The 20269-nt window shown below is 42.9% G+C and overlaps 1 protein-coding gene across 13 annotated transcripts in view; it reads left to right on the top strand.

Moving 5' to 3' along the window:
• Positions 1-20269, top strand: part of LOC112265640 (unconventional myosin-XVIIIa) — a 143675-nt gene that overhangs the window by 65625 nt on the left and 57781 nt on the right. For 12 of the 13 annotated variants that reach the window (XM_042296304.1, XM_042296303.1, XM_042296295.1 and 9 more), the window contains 12 exons: positions 556-643; positions 938-1044; positions 2018-2194; positions 2800-3010; positions 5358-5500; positions 5591-5691; positions 5859-5922; positions 6044-6188; positions 13046-13057; positions 17892-18065; positions 18206-18296; positions 18609-18801. In XM_042296304.1, coding sequence (XP_042152238.1) covers positions 556-643; positions 938-1044; positions 2018-2194; positions 2800-3010; positions 5358-5500; positions 5591-5691; positions 5859-5922; positions 6044-6188; positions 13046-13057; positions 17892-18065; positions 18206-18296; positions 18609-18801 — 1506 coding nt within the window. The remainder of the gene's footprint in view (positions 1-555; positions 644-937; positions 1045-2017; positions 2195-2799; positions 3011-5357; positions 5501-5590; positions 5692-5858; positions 5923-6043; positions 6189-13045; positions 13058-17891; positions 18066-18205; positions 18297-18608; positions 18802-20269) is intronic. The other variant, XM_042296296.1, reaches the window with a different exon arrangement.

The following is a 20269-nucleotide window of genomic DNA, read 5'->3' as shown; positions in this document are numbered from 1 at the left end:
CTCTCTCTCTCTCTCTCTCTCTCTCTCACTCTCACATACACACACACACAGCCGGAAGGAGCATGTCCAGTGGAGTGTGAGAGGCTTTGGGGAGGTCAAGCATGTTAACACGGAGCGGTCAGGCGTTTCTAGGCGACACGCCGAGCAGAGCTGAGCTGGAGAAATGTCTCTGTGATCTGGGACTCTGAACTGTGTTTTTATCTCTGCCTGATCCACCGGCCTTTCCAGCGCTCTGCCTTTCATCACAACATGTACTATTAGCAAGTCCACTGCATGCCCACTGTCAGCCCATTATCTCCAATGCTTTTGGACATAATTGTGTAACATGCTATAAGCTCTCAACCAGCTACTTTAAACACATGTGAGTGAATGTTATTGATGTGAACAGGTGTGTTTGTAGGGAGCACATGTCCTCTCAAGTCTAAAGCCTCTTTGTGGTTGAAAACTGCTGAGTGATCTCTACTTCAGCCACAGAAAGGCCCAGTGAAAGCTGACATGGCCTAAGGTCATTGTTTTGCTGTGTGTGACTGTGGTTTTCTCCACAATCTCTTCCAGGTGAAGACAGAGGAGCAGATAGCCACAGAGCAGGCATGGTACGGCTCAGAGAAGGTCTGGCTGGTCCACAAGGATGGTTTCTCCCTGGGTAAGTTGGACCAGGAGGGATGCAGAGCTTGGGCCCTGCTAATTTTTACCATTGCTTTTAAACTATGGGTTATTGTTTTTTCCTGAAACCATGTCTGTGCACACTCCAACCAATAAGTTATATCCTAATAAGTTATTTGTGTGTGTGTGTGTCTATCTGTCTGTCTGTCTGTCTGTCTCTGTGTGTGTGTGTGTGTGTGTGTGTTTGTGTGTGTGTGTGTGTGTGTGTGTGTGTGTGTGTGTGTGTGTGTGTGTGTGTGTGTGTGTGTGTGTGTGTGTGTGTGTGTGTCCATAGCCACACTGCTGAAGACTGAGTTGGGCTCCCTGCCGGAGGGGAAGGTGAAGATCAAACTGGAACATGACGGGACAATCCTGGACGTAGATGAGGATGACGTGGAGAAGGTGGGGGGACTACACCTTCAATGGGGTGCATGTAGGGGAAAGATCCAAGAAGGAGGGAGGGGGTCTTTGCACTTGTCAGTCAGCCCGTCTGGAGCGTGTAGCAGTCACAGATGGTCAGCCCAGGCACAGGAGATTGTGGGACGTCTGTGGAGAGGGGGACAGGTTAGAGGGGAAAAGGTGTGAGTTTTGCAGGCCTCGATCAGGTGACTCACACAGACATGGCACCAGGCCCGAATCACAGAGAGATCAGTGACAGGACGCTTTAAAAACTGTTTTGGCACAAAGCATCAAAAACCTTCCGTCATTCACAACATGCTGTCTCCAAGACCTTGACTAGAGGATGTCTGCTCTGCTTTCAGGAGAAATCCCCACCTGGTGTTATAGACTGTCATTTAACTCTCGTAGGGTGAACTGATAAAAAGAGTGACTTTGAACAGTTAGTGTTTTCAAAGCATCAAGGTCACTGTCTAATCATACATTTGAATCTGTTTGATTAAGGAAGTGCAAACTGGGACCTGTCTGAGGTTGGAGGGAGACATCTGATTTAATTGCGTCAAAGACTTGGCATTAGGTTCCTGGTGGCAAGTCACGGTGTGGCATACTAAATCGCTGCTCGACTTCTCTTAATATTACTCCTCTACTCCTCAGTGAAACTCAAGACATTACCAGTGAGATTGCCAGTCTCAAATGGACCCCTAGCCTCTACCCCTATAAAGTGCTCATAGTTTAGATCAATCTGAAAAGACGTAATAGGTGTAGGCAACCTGGAGAAACTTATCAAAAGGCATGGTGGTAATCTTGGCAGATTTGAACTCTGTTGTTGGTCATTTCTGTGAGCAGTCCCACTTCAGACAACCAGAGTCCCAGTATGTATGATCTTTTCATATTGCTGAGTGTACCTTTAATAAAGCTCTAGTATTACAACACTCCTCAGTCATTAATCGTTCACCTTTGACCTTTGCTCCTGTCCCAGGCGAACCCCCCGTCATTTGACCGCTCTGAGGACCTGGCCTCGCTGCAGTACCTCAATGAGTCCAGTGTGATGCACTCCCTGCGGCAGCGTTACGGGGGAAACCTCATCCACACACACGCCGGGCCCAACATGGTCATCATCAATCCCCTCAGCGCTCCCTCCATGTACTCAGAGAAGGTGAGGAGACAGGACACACACAGCAGATACATATCTACACACAGACACACACACACACGCACATACCGACAGACGCACATTTCGTGACCTTTGAGAACATATCTGTACCACTCCACTGACATGATTCTGGTTTATTCTCTGTTAGAATGGTTTCATGCATGCTACTTAATGCTATTCTTGTTTGTTCATTTCCTTGCTATTATGTCATAGTATTTGCTGTTAGGGAGTATAGTATTAGTATTTGAGTATAGTATTTGCTGTTAGGGATGAATTAAAACAGGAGAGATGACTAGGAGGATAGAGAGGGAAGTCTTCAGAGGTCCACAACATGACAATGAAATCCAATTATCCTAATGAGATTTAGAGGTTAGAGTATTGAGGAAGCCTGTAGTCTGTAATATCTACTTAACTCTCATCACTCATAACAAAACGACTACCCATTAGACCTTACAGACAGGGTGCTTAGCTGGGAATGTGGCAATTTTAAGGACGCACGTACACACACACACAAAGCCCCTCTGAGGACCATACAGGAGTAACTGCTGTGCACCTCTCTCTCTCCCATCTCTTCTCTCGCTCTCTTTCCTTCTCCTCGGTCCCATCAGGTGATGCACATGTTTAAGGGGTGCAGGCGAGAGGACACGGCACCTCACATCTACGCGGTGGCTCAGTCGGCCTACAGGAACCTGTTGACCACGCGTCAGGATCAGTCCATCGTGCTGCTGGGGAAGAGCGGTAGCGGCAAGACCACCAACTGTCAACACCTGGTCCAGTATCTGGTCTCCATCGCTGGCAGCACCGGAAAGATCTTCTCTGGTGAGAGAGTCTTCGGCTATGAGGAGTTAACCGCTCTCTTTTTGGCCTGGTCCTGGACTCCTTTTCACCCAGCAAGCAGTAAAGCTAATATTCAGGGATTTTTGTCATTAAATGAAATGTAAAGCATGTTGAAGGACTGTTATAATCACCTTCCAGATGGTGGCTTGATTACTTAAGTGTTACCTAATGACCATGGTGGCATAAATTCACTTAATTACTCCATAGGTAATTTGTCTTAATAGCCTAATATATAATTAAGCACATAATGTGCATGTGTTTGTACACAGGAGGACATTCATTGAGTTGTTACTGATTAGATCAGTGTCAGCTAATTGACTGAGAATCCAGCCAGGTGCAGTAGGTGTTAGTTAGTAGGGGATAAAGAGCAGTTTCAACAGTTTCCAGCCAGCCAGCCAGCCAGCCATGGGGGAGAGTGTAGGGGTGTTACTGAGAATTTGGGAGAGGAGGAGGGAGGGGCAGCTTGATGGAAGCTGGCTTCGAAACTTTGATTTGAGGATCGGTTGTGGTTGGCTCAGTATTCCAGGTGTGTTCATGTTAGTATGTGCTCCTGTGCATTTGTGTGCATGTGTGTGCGTGTGTGATGGATGAGGGGATCCCCTAATGATGCCCTGTGTAGCTGGGGGATAATTAGCAAAGCTTATCAAAACTCCTCAGCTTCTCCTGGTTAGCTGTAAGGGGCTAATGAGAGCTCCAGAATCCAGCCACCACCCACTACTAGACTAGACTGTTAAACAGGGGAGCTGCTATGGAAGGTGCAGCAGGCTATATACACTACATGGTATGTGGACACCTGTTAGTTTCAACATCTCATTTCAAAATCATGGACATTGATATGGAGTTGGTCCCCCCTTTGCTGCTATAACAGCCTCCACTCTTCTGGGAATGCTTTCCACAAGATGTTAGAACATTGCTGCGGGGACTTGCTTCCATTCAGCCATAAGAGCATTAGTGAGGACGGGTGCTGATGTTGGGCGATTAGGCCTGGCTCGCAGTCAGTTTTCCAATTCATCCCAAAGGTGTTCGATGGCGTTGAGGTCAGGGCTCTGTGCAGTCCAGTCAAGTTCTTCCACACTGATCTCGAGAAACCATTTATGCTTGGACCTTGCTTTGTGCACTGGGGCATTGTCATGCTGAAACAGGAAAGAGCCTTTCTCAAACTGTTGCCACAAAGTTGAAAGCACAGAATCATTTAGAATGTCATTGTATGCTGTAGCGTTAAGATTTCCCTTCACTGGAACTAAAGGACATTAATCAATCTCCTCCAAACTTTACAGTTGGCCTTATGCATTTGGACAGGCAGCGTTCTCCTGGCATCCTCCAAACCCAGATTCGTCCGTCACACTGTGTGATTCATCACTCCAGAGAACATGTTTCCACTGCTCCAGAGTCCAGTGGTGGCAAGTTTTACACCACTTCAGCCGACAATTGGCATTGTGCATGGGGATCTTAGGCTTGTGTGCAACTGCTCGGCCATGGAAACCCATTTCATGAAGCTCCAGAAAAACAGTTATTGTGCTGACGTTTCGTCTAGAGGCAGTTTGGAACTCAGTCGTGATTGTTGCAACCGAGGAAAGATGATTTTTACGCAGTACACGCTTCAGCACTCGGTCCTATACTGTGAGCTTGTGTGGCCTACAACTTCACAGCTAAGCCGTTGTTGCTCCTAGACCTTTCCACTTCACAATAACAGCTCTTATTGTTCACCGGGGCAGCACTAGCAGGGCAGACATTTTCTGAACTGACTTGTTGGAAAGGTGGCATCCTATGACAGTGCCATGTTGAAAGTCAGGTTTTTTGAAAGTCAGGTCAGTTGTAGTTTTCTTCAGTATGGGCCATTCTACTGTAAATGTTTGTCTATGGAGATTGCATGGCGGTGTGCTCAATTTTATACACCTGAAATAGCCAAATCCACTCATTTGAAAGGGTGTCCACATACTTTTGGCCACTAGGTGTACGTTTCACATACCTACATTTACATTTGAGTCATTTAGCAGAAGCTCTTATCCAGAGTGACTTACAGGAGCAATCAGGGTTAAGTGAGTCTGACTAGTAGCCCTACTCTTTAAGTAATGAGGCGTTCCTGCTCATCTTAATCTCAAAAGAGGGAAAGGAACTCCACTAAGAGAATAATTGACAAAGCCTAACTGACATGACATAACATGATTATCAAAGTAAGTCACAACATGGTAGTCTAATCCCCTCACAAATAGAACAGTATTGAATGTGAAATGCCAAAACACTGACATAAAGCTGTTCTCTAACAGTCCTCTGTCCCCCTCTGTTTCCCCATTCCTCCCTCCCGCCCTCTCTCCCTCTATCCCTGCAGGAGAGAAGTGGCAGGCAGTATACACCATCCTGGAAGCATTTGGGAACAGCTCCACCTCCATGAACACCAACGCCAGCCGCTTCTCTCAGATTGTCTCTCTGGACTTCGACCAGGCTGGCCAGGTGGCCTCAGCATCCATACAGGTAGGCAGTATCACGCACACACACGGTCATGGACACTGACATACGCACACACACATATTGACATCTTGTTATCCTCTTCCTGTACCTAAGACCATGCTGCTTGAGAAGCTGAGAGTGACCAAACGGCCGGAGACTGAGTCCACCTTCAACGTCTTCTACTACATGATGTCCGGAGCTGACAGCACTCTCAGGTGAGCCCTCTACCATCTCTTAATTGGGATTGAATTGAAGTGGGTGGTTGCAGTAGATTGCAGAATCTTGGTCTTGTGTATATAGCACTGTTCTCATGTTAAACTTGTGGTGTAAACTAGCTATTTACTGTGATTTCAACCTGTTAATTTCCCCTGTTTTCTCTCAGAACGGAGCTGCACTTTAACCACTTTGCAGAGAACAGCGCATTTGGAATTGTGCCTCAGTCTAAAGTAAAATGCTGTTATTATGTTATTATTATGTGTATTATATGTCCTTTTATGAATTTTGTGGAAGACAACTGGAAAACTGTCTTAACTGTGCCCCTCATCTTCACTCCCTCCCTCCTTGTAGCCGGAGGACAAACAGAAGTCATCTCAGCAGTTCACCAAGCTGCAGGCAGCCATGAAGGTGCTGGGCATCTCAGTGGAGGAGCAGAGGGCTCTGTGGCTCATCCTGGGGGCCATCTACCACCTGGGGGCAGCAGGGGCTACCAAAGGTAAGGACCCCTAACCCTGTCCTACTCACTGTAGGATCTCTACTGGTCCACTACTCACTGTTGAACTAATTGACTGAGAACTCTGCAGTAATCCAGTCATGTTAGGATGCTATAAGTGTGTGTTAGTTAGTAGTGTAAGTTAAAGTGCAGTTCCAACATGCCAGTCAGAGAGGTAGAAATGGGGTAGCGTGGATGTTAAAAGGGATACTTTGGGATTTTGGCAATGAGGCCCTTTATCAACTTCCCCCGAGTCAGATGTGGGTGAGTTTTATGTCTCACCCATTTTTATGTCTCGCTAACTAGCGCAAGCGCAATTGCTATCTAGCGTTAGCGCAATGACTGCAAGTCTACGGGGACTTCCAGTCATTGCGCTAATGCTAGTTAGCATTGGCTCGCAGAACTACCTATAACTTTCATCATACTGGACACAGAGACATAAAAATTGTATCTACAAGTTCATTTGACTCTGGGTAAGTAGATACAGGGCCTCATTGCTAAAATCCCGAAGTATCCCTTCAAGAGTTTGGAAGAGGAGGTGGAGGAGGGGCAGGAGGGAGGGGCAGGTTGATCGTGTCCGCTCACTGTTTGCTGTGCCCACCAGGGATCTCTTATAAAGCTTTCAGTGATACATAAAAAAAACATAACTATATATGAATGTACAGTTGAAGTCGGAAGTTTACATACACCTTAGCCAAATAGATTGAAACTCAGTTTTTCACAATTCCTGACATTTAATCCTCGTAAAATTCCCTGTCTTAGTTCAGTTAGAATCACCACTTTATTTTAAGAATGTGAAATGTCAGAATAATAGTAGAGAGAATGATTTGTTTCAGCTTTTATTTCTTTCATCACATTCCCAGTGGGTCAGAAGTTTACATACATTCAATTAGTATTTGGTAGCATTGCCTTTAAATTGTTTAACTTGGGTCAAATGTTTAGGGTAGCCTTCCACAAGTTTCCATAATAAGTTGGGTGAATTTTAGCCCATTCCTCCTGACAGAGCTGGTGTAACTGAGTCAGGTTTGTTGGCCTCCTTGCTCGCACACACTTTTTTTCTCCCCTCCAAACATAACGATGGTCATTATGGCCAAACAGTTCTATTTTTGTTTCATCAGACCATAGGACATTTCTCCAAAAAGTACGATCTTTGTCTCCGTGTGCAAGCCGTAGTCTGGCTTTTTTATGGTGGTTTTGGAGCAGTGGCTTCTTCCTTGCTGAGCGGCCTTTCATGTTCTGTCAATATGGGACTCATTTTACTGTGGATATAGATACTTTTGTACCTGTTTCCTCCAGCATCTTCACAAGGTCCTTTGCTGTTGTTCTGGGATTGATTTGCACTTTTCGCACCAAAGTACATTCATCTCTAGGAGACACGTCTCATTCCTGAGCGGTATGACGGCTGCGTGGTCCCGTGGTGTTTATACTTGCGTACTATTGTTTGTACAGATGAACATGGTACCTTCAGGCTTTGGAAATTGCCCCCAAGGATGAACCAGACTTGTGGAGGTCTACAATTTTTTCTGAGGTCTTGGCTGATTTCTTTTGATTTCCCCATGATATCAAGCAAAGTGGCACTGAGTTTGAAGGTAGGCCTTGAAATGAAGTCACAGGTACACCTCCAATTGACTCAAATGATATCAATTAGCCTGTTAGAAGCTTCTAAAGCCATGACATGATTTTCTGGAATTTTCCAAGCTGTTTAAAGGCACAGTCAACTTAGTGTATGTAAACTTCTGACCCACTGGAAATGTGATACAGTGATTTATAAGTGAAATAATCTGTCTGTAAACAATTGTTGGTAAAATGATTTGTGTCATGCACAACCGACTTGCCAAAACTATAGTTTGTTAACAAGAAATTTGTGGAGTTGTTGAATGACTACATCATAAGTGTATGTAAGCGTCCGACTTCAAGTGTGTGTGTGTGTGTATGTGTGTGGGGGGGGTTCCCAGAGATAAGGAATACATACTCAAATGAAGTGCGATGGGGTCGTAAATTACATTTGCTTCTAATCCATGAGTGGTTTTAATGAAATAATAAGTTGAAAGATATGAACAGGCCACACACCGAGCCATTCACTAGGCCTCTGAGAGAGGAGCGCTAACTGTGTTCTCTCGCTGCGCACAAAGTTCTTTCAAGTTGTTTAATTTATAAAACTGTTGGAGTGTTGAATGTGTGCAGATATTTCTGTTATGTTAATAAAGACCGATATAATATCTATGTCTCTGTGCTGCTAGTCTAGAGAATGTTTATTCATGCTCTCTGATATTGCCTCCCCCGCAGTCACAGACCTAGACGAATGTTGTAATTAACTTTTTAGAATCATTAGACTCCAGACTGCCCCGTCTCCATGGACTGTGTTCTCTGTGTGCGTGTGCTGCTTCTCTTTCATTATTCACAGGGCTGCAGCAGGGTTTTGAGTTGGGTAGAATCATGAAGCGGGTGGGTGGTGCGCTGGGGGTAGACCAGTCTCATGTCAACAACAGTTGCCATGCTTGCACTCACTCACTCTTTCTGTCGTGTCCCTACTGTCTGTTCTCTCAAATTGTTTATGTTTTATTCTCTCCCTCCCCCGCTCTCTCTCTCTCTCTCTCTCTCTCTCTCTGACACCACTCCCCATCTGCTACTACCTACACTGTTACTGTAACGGTTCTCTTGTGGTGAAGGAGAGTCGGACCAAAATGCAGCATGTAGATTTCGATCCATGTTTAATAAATAAACGTAAAACACGAATCAATTATAAACACTACAAAACAAAGAACGTAATGAAAACCGAAACAGCCTATACTTGCGTAAACTAACACAGAGACAGGAGCAAGGACACTAAGGACAATCACCCACGAAACACTCAAAGAATATGGCTGCCTAAATATGGTTCCCAATCAGAGACAACAATAAACACCTGCCTCTGATTGAGAACCACTTCAGACAGCCATAGACTTAACTAGAACACCCCACTAAGCTACAATCCCAATACATACACACCACATACAAAAACCCATGCCACACCCTGGCCTGACCAAATAAATGAAGATAAACACAAAATACTTCGACCAGGGCGTGACAGTTACTGCTATTACTACTACTACTATACTGAACAAAACTATAAATGGTCCCATGTTTCATGAGCTGAAATAAAAGATCCCAAAAATGTTCCATATGCACAAAAAAAATATTTTGCTCAAATGTTGTGCACAAATTTGTTTACATCCCTGTTAGTGAACATTTCTTCTCTGCCAAGATAATCCATCCACCTGACAGGTGTGGCATAGCAAGAAGCTGATTAAATGGCATGATCATTACACAGGTGCACCTTGTGCTTGGCACAATAAAACTCCACTCTAAAATGTTCAGTCTTGTCACACAACACAATGCCACAGATGTCTCAAGTTTTGAGGGAGCTTGCAATTGGCAAGCTGACTGCAGGAATGTCCGCCAGAGCTGTTGCCAGATAATTTAATGTTTGTTTCTTTACCATAAGCCATCTGCAACGTCATTTTAGAGAATTTGGCAGTACGTCCAACTGGCCTCATAACCGCAGACCACGTGTAACCACGCCAGGACAGAACTTCCACATCCGGCTTCTTTACCTGCAGGATGGTCTGAGACCAGCCACTCGGACAGCTGATGAAACTGAGGAGTATTTCTGTCTGTAATAAAGCCCTTTTGTGGGGAAGAACTCATTCTGATTGGCTGGGCCTGGCTCCCCAGTGAGTGGGCCTATGCCATCCCAGCCCACCAATGGCTGTGTTCCTGCCTAGTCATGTGAAATCAATAGATTAGGCCTAATTTATTTATTTCAATTGACTGATTTCCTTATATGAACTGTGACCAGTGTTGGAAAAAGTACCCAATTGTCATACTTGAATAAAAGTAAAGATACCTTAACAGAAAATGACTCAAGTAAAAGTGAAAATCACTCAGTAAAATACTACTTGAGTAAAAGTCTAAAAGTATTTGGTTTTAAATATACTTAAGTATCAAAAGTAAAAGTATAAGTCATTTCAAATTCCGTATATTATGCAAACCAGGCAGCACAATTTTCTTGTTTTTTAAAAATATACTGATAGCCAGGGGCACACTCAAACATAGTTTGATCAGAGACAGTAGGGATGTTCACTTGATAAATGCATGAATTGAACCATTTTCCTGGCTTGCTAAGCATTTCAATTGTAACTTTTGGGTGTCAGGGAAAATGATTGGAGTAAAAATTACATTATTTTATTGGAATAATGTGGTGAAGTAAAAGTAAGAGTTATAAATAAAATATAAATACTAAACTAAAGTACAGATACCACAAAAAACGACTTAAGTGGTACTTTAAAGAATTTTTACTTGAGTACTTTACACCACTGATTGTAACTCAGTAAAATTGTTGCATGTTGCGTTTGTTTTTGTTCAGTATACTACTACTAATACTACTGCTACTACTGCTCCTAATAATACTACCACTAGTGCTGCTGCTAATAATACTACTACTATGATGACGACGACGACGACTACTACTATTACTACTGGTAGTACTACTTCTAAAACTGCTCCTACTACTATTACAACTACTATTACTATACTTACTACTATTACTACTACTATGTTACTACTACTAATACTGCTGCTACTACTACTATTACTATATTTACTACTACTACTGTTACTATTACTACTACTACTGTTACTATTACTACTACTATTACTACTACTACTATGGCTACTACTACTACTACTAATATGGCTACTACTACTACTATTACTATAATTACTACTAATATTAACACTACTACTACTACGTTATTGCTATTATTACTACCACTGCTACTAATACTACTCCTACTATTGTCACTGTTACTACTACTACTGTTACTACTACTACCATCACTACTTCTACTACTGTTACTACTACCACAACTACTACTATTTGCTCTCATGAGCGGATTGGTTCCACAGCAGGGGTTGGTCCTACCAGCAGAGGGCAGTGTATACATGCTTCTCTCCCTGGCATGATGCTGTTGATCAACTCTGTGGGAACTAAAGGATTAGCCTCGACCCATCTATTTAACACTTCACTTCAAACTATAATGTTTTCTTTTCCATACCTGTTAAAAGGGTGAAGGGTTTGGAAGAAAGGAAGGTTTCCCCTATCTCTCTGCAGAGGTGATTTTAAGCATCCTCCTTGTGTTCCTTGGTACCTTAGCACAATTTACTCTTGACAACAGGGGTGGCCAATGCCAGTGTTTGGGGACTGCAGGATTTTGTTCCAGCCCTGCACCAACTACATGAGAAAACTAGTCACGGTCTAATTTGAAGATCATGATTAGTAGATGTATGTGTGTTAGACCTGGGCTGAAACAAACTGCAGCTCACCAGGACCAGAGCAGGTATCTCCTCCTCTGAGCATGCCCATGGTATCTTCACTCACATGGTTCTCCTGCCTGGACATCAGCGCATGGATGGTGTTAGAGCTATAATATACACTGAATGTACAAATCATTAAGGAGAACTTACTAATATTGAGTTGCTACCCCCTTTTCCCTCAGAACAAATCAATGTAAATAGTCCGGTGGCCATTTGATTAAGTGGGGAGGCAGGGTAGCCTAGTGGTTAGAGCGTTGGACTAGTAACCGGAAGACCGCAAGTACAAATCCCCGAGCTGACAAGGTACAAATCTGTCGTTCTGCCCCTGAACAGGCACTGTTCCTAGGCCGTCATTGAAAATAGTATTTTTTTCTTAACTGACTTGCCTAGTTAAATAAAGGTTTAATTTTTTAAATTTTGGCTTATGGCTTGGGGGTAGAAGCTGTTAAGGAGCCTTACCAGGCGGTGGTAAGGCAGTGATGCAACTGGTCAGGATGTTCTTGATGGTGCAGCTCTAGGGCTTTTTGATGATCTGGGGACCCATGCCAAATCTTTTCAGTCTCCTGAGAGGGAAAAGGTGTTGTGCCCTCTTCACGACTGTCTTGATGTGTTTGGACCATGATAGTTTGTTGGTGATGCGGGCACCAAGGAACTTGAAACTCTCGACCCGCTCCACTACAGCTGGGTCGATGTAAATGGGGGCATGTTGGGGGGGCCCTCCTTTTCCTGTAGTCCACGATCATCTCCTTTGTCTTTCTCACATTGAGGGAGAGGTTGTTGTCCTGGCACCACACTGCCAGGTCTCTGACCTCTTCCCTATAGGCTGTCTCATCGTTGTTGGTGATCAGGCCTACCTACCACTGTTGTGCTGTCAGCAAACTTATTGATGGTGTTGGGAGTCGTGCTTGGCCACGCAGTCGTGGGTGTACAAGGAGTACAGGAGGGGACTAAGCCTCAATTCGTCGGGGCATGGACTCTACAAGGTGTCAAGTGTTCCACAGGGATGCTGGCCCATGTTGATTCTAATGCCTCCCACAGTTGTGTCAAGTTTGCTGGATTTCCTTTGGGTAGTGGACCATTCCCGATACACACAGGAAACAGTTGAGCGTGAAAAACCCAGCAGCATTGCAGTTCTTGACACAAACCGGTGCGCCTGGAACCTACATATTTTGTCTTGCCCATTCACCCTCTGAATGGCACACAAACACAATCCATGTCTCAATTTTTTCAAGGCTTAAAAATCCTTCTTTAACCTGTCACCTCGCCTCCAATTACACTGATTGAAGTGGATTTAACAAGTGACCTCAATAAGGGGTCATAGCTTTCACCTGGATTCACCTGTTCAGTCTATGTCATGGAAAGAGCAGATGTCCTTAATGTTTTGTGACTCAGTGTATGATAACATGTCTGTTCTCCAGTGATAAATATGAATTGTTAATACATGAACTGTGTTTCTAACCCCCTCTCTCTACTTGCATGTTGCATGCTGCGCCCTTGACATGCAGAGGCTGGCGAAGGTAATGGAACAAACAACATTAAAACCAAGCTCTTCCTTCTTTCTTATTTTCTAACTTAGTCTTGTAGATATGTCATCTTTCTTAATGCCTTTATCATTCTACCCAGACGTTCTGTCATTAGCATTTTTATTGTTTTCTTTCCTCTCTCTCTCTCTCGCTCTCTCTCTCTCTCGGTCTCTGTCTCTCTGTCTGTCTGTCTCTCTCCCTCTCTCTCTCACTCACACGTTGCTTCATGAATCAGAACTTTGTTGTCCTTTAAAGCACTTTGTCTGATGTCTCTCCATGTCGCCTACTTCCAATTCCACAGCACTGTTATTATTATTCAGACCCAAAGCAAAAGCAAAGCTTGTTCATTTGAACCTGTTTGGTCCCCCCCCCAACCCACAGGGGAACTTTCTAGTTGTTTGTGTCAGAACATTGTTTTGATTCTCTGTGTTCTGTCTCTCTAGTCTAGAATGTTCTTCTTGGACTCTGTGGTAGAGTGTTGTTTGATGAGAGGTTAGAGGCGACGATATTGCCTGAGTCGCTATGTCTCTGAAAGCGCTCCAGAAAACAGTGGGGGTGATCCGCCACACGGAGCCAGTAACATGGGGGGGCAGAGAGTTGTTGTCAAACCAGCTAACAGTGCTTAGCAGTCTATTCTCAGGGTTGTCTTGGTAGAGGAGGCCTCAAAGCTCAAAAGATGGGCTGCAGTCCAAACTCAAAGTAGACAGCCCTCGGCCCTAAACCCTCAGCCGAGTATACCTTAAATGTCCCTTGCCCAAGCGAGGGAGAGTGATGATCAGAGAGGCAACGTCCTTGATGGAAATCTTGAAGTTGAGCTTAAAAACAACCAACCTAAAGCTATTTTTGTACCTAGCAAGCTAACGTAGCTAGCTAGCTACAGTTACCCATATTAGCAGGCTAGCTAGTTTTATAGTTTGGTCATTTATTCCAATAGATTTCAGAATTCCAAAAAGTATGTGTATGAAGCTAGCTACGTTTTATTGGATTCTCACTCCGAGACTAAGCCAATTTGCCAACTCTAAAATCAATGTCATATACAGTACCAGTCAAAAGTTTGGACACACCTACTCATTCCAGGGTTTTTCTTTATTTTTACTTCTACATTGTAGAATAATAGTGAAGACATGAAATAACACATATGGAATCATGTAGTAACCAAAAAAGTGTTAAACAAATCAAAATATATTTTATATTGAGATTCTTCAAAGTAGCCACCCTTTGCCTTGATGACAGCTTTGCACACTCTTGGCATTCTCTCAATCAGCTTCATGAGGTAGTCACCTGGAATGCATTTCAATTAACAGTGGTGCCTTGTTAAAAGTTAATTTGTGGAATTTCTTTCCTTCAAAATGTGTTTGAGCCAATCAGTGTTGTGACAAGGTAGGGGTGGTATACAGAAGATACTGTAGCCGCATTTGGTAAAAGACCAAGTCCATATTATGGCAAGAACATCTCAAATAAGCAAAGATAAATGACAGTCCATCATTCCTTTAAAACATGAAGGTCAGTCAATCTGGAATATTTCAAGAACTTTTCAAGTTTCTTCAACTGCAGTCACATAAACCATCAAGCGCTATGATGAAACTAGCTCTTATGAGGACCGCCACAGGAAAGGAAGACCCAGAGTTACCTCTGCTGCAGAGGATTAGTTCATTAGAGTTACCAGACACAGAAATTGCAGCACAAATAAATGCTTCACAGAGTTCAAGTAACAGACACATCTCAACAAGAGGTTGACCGATTATGATTTTACAACACCAATACCGATTGGAGGACCAAAAAAGCCGATACCGATTAATTGGCCGATTTTTGAAATGTATTTATTTATTTGTAATAATGACAATTACAACAATACTAAATTAACACTTTTATTTTAACTTAATATAATACATCAATAAAATCAATTTAGCCTCAAATAAGTCATGAAACATGTTCAATTTGGTTTAAATAATGCAAAAACAAAGTGTTGGAGAAGAAAGTAAAAGTGCAATATGTGCCATGTAAAAAAGCAACGTTTAAGTTCTTTGCTCAGAACATGAGAACATATGAAAGCTGATGGTTCCTTTTAACATGAGTCTTCAATATTCCCAGGTAAGAAGTTTTAGGTTGTAGTTATTATAGGAATTATAGGACTATTTCTCTCTATACCATTTGTATTTCATATACCTTTGACTATTGGATGTTCTTATAGGCACTTTAGTATTGCCAGTGTAACAGTATAGCTTCCGTTCTCCTCGACGCTACCTGGGCTCGAACCAGGAACACATCGACAACAGCCACCCTCGAAGCATCGTTACCCATTGCTCCACAAAAGCCATGGCCCTTGCAGAGCAAGGGGAACAACTACTTCAAGGTCTCAGAGCGAGTGACGTCACCGATTGAAATGCTATTAGCACGCACCCTGCTAACTAGCTAGCCATTTTACATCGGTTACACCAGCCTAATCTCGGGAGTTTATAGGCTTGAAGTCATAAACAGCTCAATGCTTGAAGCACAGTGAAGAGCTGCTGACAAACGCACAAAAGTGCTGATTGAATGAATGCTTATGAGCCTGCTGCTGCCTACCACTGCTCAGACTGCTCTATCAAATATCAAATCATAGACTTAATTATAACATAATAACACACAGAAATACGAGCCTTAGGTCATTAATATGGTCAAATCCGGAAACTATCGTTTTGAAAACCAAACTTATTCTTTCAGTGAAATACGGAACCGTTCTATGTTATATATAACGGGTGGCATCCCTAAGTGTAAATATTGCTGTTACATTGTACAACCTTCAATGTTATGTCATAATTATGTACAATTCTGTCAAATTAATTACGGTCATTGTTAGGAATAAATGGTCTGCACACAGTTCGCAACGAGCCAGGCGGCCCAAACTGCTGCATATACCCTGACTTTTTGCACAGAACGCAAGAGAAGTAACACAATTTCCCTAGTTAAAAGAAATATTAGCAGGCAATATTAACTAAATATGCAGGTTTAAAAATATATACTTGTGTATTGATTTTAAAGAAAGGCATTGATGTTTACGGTTAGGTACATATTGGTGCAACGACTCTGCTTTTTTTGCGAATGCACTTGTTAAATCATCACCCTTTTGGCGAAGTAGGCTGTGATTCAATGATAAATTAACAGGCACTGCGTCAATTATATGCAACGCAGGACAAGCTATATAAACTAGTAATATCATCAACCATGTGTAGTTAACTAGTGATTATGTTAAGATAGATTTTTTTTATAAGATAAGTTTAATGCTAGCTAGCAACTTACCTTGGCTTCTTGCTGCACTCGCATAACAAGTAGTCAGCCTGCCACGCAGTCTCCTCGTGGAGTGCAATGTAATCGGCCACAATTGGTGTCCAGAAATGCAGATTACCGATTGTTATGAAAACTTGAAATCGGCCCTTTCGATTAATCGGTCGACCTCTAATCTCAACATCAACTGTTCAGAGGAGACTGCGTGAATCAGGCCTTCATGGTCGAATTGTTGCAAAGAAACCACTACTAAAGGACACTGATAATAAGAAGAGTCTTGCTTGTGCCAAGAAACACGAGCAATGGACATTAGACCAGTGAAAATTGAGTCTAAATTTGAGATTTATTGTTCCAATTGCTGTGTCTTTGAGTTGGTGAACGGATGATCTCTGCATGTGTGGTTCCCACCCTGAAGCATGGAGGAGAAGGTGTGATGGTATGGGGGTGCTTTGCTGGTGACTCTGTCTGTGATTTGTTTAGAATTCAAGGCACACTTAACCAGCATGGCTACCGCAGCATTCTGCAGCGATATGCCATCCCATCTGGTTTGTGCTTAGTGGGACTATCATTTGCTTTTCAACAGGACAATGACCCAACACACCTCCAGGCTATGTAAGGGCTATTTGACCAAGAAGGAGAGTGTTGGAGGGCTGCATCAGATGACTTGGCCTCCACAATCACCCGACCTCAACCCAATTGAGATGGTTTGGGATGAGTTGGTCCTCAGAGGGAAGGAAAAGCAGTCAACAAGTGCACAGCATATGTGGAAACTACTTCAAGACTGTTGGGAAGCATTCCAGGTGAAGCTGGTTGAGAGAATTCCAAGAGTGTGCAAAGCTGTCATCAAGGCAAAGGGTGGCTACTTTGAAGAATTTCAAATATAAAACACTTTTTTGGTCACTACATGATTCCATTTGTTATTTCATAGTATTGATGTAGAACATTTTTTAAATAAAGAAAATCCCTTGAATGAGTAGGTGTGTCCAAACTTTTGACTGGTAATGTTTATATATTTTTTTAGCAAGCTAGCATCACAATATTGAATGTAATGATGAAAATGCAACTGTGTTGATTAAATGTGATACTTCATGGCCACCAGAGTATGACACGTGACTACAGTTTGGATTGAATTGTGGTTCATATCAACCTCACAAATGATCAAAGTTCTTAACTTGCTCCCTCAAGCTAAATCGAAGGCTGAGAAGGCAACGTTAGTGTTATGCATCTGGTTTTGACGGGGATTCCCCCAAGGGAAAGTGGCTAGTGCGAGGGCTTAGGGCGTAAAAATAAAGTATTTTGACTGCAGACATGAAGTTGTTTGTTAGCATTTATTAACGTACCTTTATTGTGATAGAAAACACAATGCTCCAACTTAGTCATAAAAGCAATGTGTTTATCATTGAGCTACAGTATGGAAGAGATCATTTAGTTAATTCTAACAGCCTGTTATTAGTATTAAATATTAATAAATATTAATATTATTAATATTATTTTTCCTCAAAGGCTGGGTTGGGCACAAGCTTTTGCAGTTGAAAGTTCTGAAACTTCTGTCCCTGGTCCCCAGCTGGCCGTAAGCAGTTTGCCCGTCATGAGTGGGCCCAGAAGGCAGCCTACCTGCTGGGCTGCACCCTGGAGGAGCTCTCCTCTTCCATCTTTAAGCACCAGGCCAAGGGGCCCATGCAGAGGTCCACCTCCTTCCGTGGGGGGCCCGACGAGGCCGGCGCAGGAGACAGCTCAGGTAAGGGACCTTCAGAGACTACCAGTCTCCAATATGAAGTAGAATGAACTAGAATACAATGAGAAACTAAAGGCTATGGATGTACTTTTTAACTCATAACTCCTTTTCTCTCTCTCTCGCTCTCGCTCTCTCTCTCTCAGGCTCTAAGATCACAGCCCTGGATTGTTTGGAGGCCATGGCTTCAGGCCTGTACTCAGAGCTCTTCACCCTCGTTATCTCCCTTGTCAACAGGTCTGTCGGCTCATCTATCTGTTTTCCTCTTTCTCATATTTCTTACTTTACCATTATTTATCTCTCTGTTTTTTCTCACTCCCCGTCTTTCAGTCCTCCCTCTCTCTTTCAGTCCTCCCTCTCTCTTTCAGCCCTCCCTTTCGCTCTCTGCATTTGTACGTTTTGCTCTAACCCATGTCTGTCTGTCTGTCTGTCTGTCTGTCTGTCTGTCTGTCTGTCTGTCTGTCTGTCTGTCTGTCTGTCTGTCTGTCTGTCTGTCTGTCTGTCTGTCTGTCTGTGTGCATGTGTCTGATCCTTTGTATCGTGTGTCAGAGCTCTGAAGTCCAGTCAGCACTCACTGTGCTCTCTGCTCATCGTGGACACACCGGGTTTCCAGAACCCTCGTATGGCCAAGCGGCAGCGTGGTGCCACCTTCGAGGAGCTGTGCCACAACTACGCCCAGGAGCGCCTGCAGACTCTGTTCCACGAACGCACCTTTGTACAGGAGCTGGAGAGATATAAGGAGGTGCAGAGATATACAGAGATATACGACACTGACAAATACCTTCACCATTACATAGTAGAAGCATTCTTACTAACAATGATTTAACCTCTCCAAATCTCTTTTCAAACTTCCCTAAAGAGATGTCTGACTGGAAAGAAAATCATACATGTCATTAACCTGTCTGGCACCAGTGGGACGGTAGCGTCCCACCTCGACAACAGCAAGTGAAATTGCAGGGCGCCAAATTCAAAACAACAGAAATCCCATAATTAAAATTCCTCAAACATACAAGTATTATACACCATTTTAAAGATAAACTCTGTGTAAATCCAACCACAGTGTCCAATTTCAAAAAGGCTTTACGGCAAAAGCACACAAAACGATTATGTTAGGTCAGCGCCTAGTCACAGAAAACCATACAGCCATTTTCCAGCCAAGGAGAGGGCTCACAAAAGTCAGAAATAGCGATTAAATTAATCACTAACCTTTGATGATCTTCATCAGATGGCACTCACAGGACTTCTTGTTACACAATAAATGTGTGTTTTGTTCGATAAAGTTCATCTTTATGTCCAAAAACCTCAGTTGAAATTGGCGCGTTATGTACAGTAATCATTGCCTCAAGCAAACATCCGGTGAAATTTCAGAGAGCCACATCAAATTACAGAAATACTCATCATAAACATTGATGAAAAAAACAAGTTGTATACATAGGATTAAAGATAAACGTCTTGTTAATCCAGCTGCTGTGTCAGATTTCAAAAAGGCTTTACGGCAAAAGCACACCATGCGATTATGTTCGGTCAGCGCCTAGCCACAGAAAACCATACAGCCATTTTCCAACCAAGAGAGGTGTCACAAAAGTCAGAAATAGGGTTAAAATGAATCACTTACCTTTGATGATCTTCATCTGGTGGCACTCCCAGGTCTCCATGTTAGACAATAAATGTTAGTTTTGTTCGATAATGTCCCTCTTTATGTCCAAAAACCTCCCTTTTGTTGGTGCGTTTAGATCATTAATCCAAAGGCACAATGCATGCTCACAACATCCAGAAGAAAAGTTTTTAAAAAGTACAATAAAAGTTCGTAGAAACATGTCAAACGATGTTTAAAATCAATCCTCAGGTTGTTTTTGTCATAAATAATCAATAATATTACAACCGGACAAAAGCTTCGTCAATAGATAGGAGAAACAAGAAAGGCGCGCTCCCGATCACGCGCTTGGCTCATGTCTGGAAATTTCAACTGCCCACTCATTGAAAGGGGTGTATCTCCCTCATCTCCCTCATTTTTCAGAGTAAAAGCCTGAAACAATGCCTAAAGACTGTCCACTGCCATATCAGTTCTGTTATACTCACAGACGTTATTTTAACAATTTTGGAAACTTTAGAGTGTTTTCTATCCAAATCTAATTATATGCATATCCTAGTTTATGGGCCTGAGTAGCAAGCAGTTTAATTTGGGCACGCTTTTCATCCGGAGGTGAAAA

The sequence above is a fragment of the Oncorhynchus tshawytscha genome, linkage group LG13 (assembly GCF_018296145.1).
Source record: "Oncorhynchus tshawytscha isolate Ot180627B linkage group LG13, Otsh_v2.0, whole genome shotgun sequence".
NCBI lineage: Eukaryota > Metazoa > Chordata > Actinopteri > Salmoniformes > Salmonidae > Oncorhynchus > Oncorhynchus tshawytscha.
This window is presented reverse-complemented; position numbering and strand designations above follow the sequence as displayed.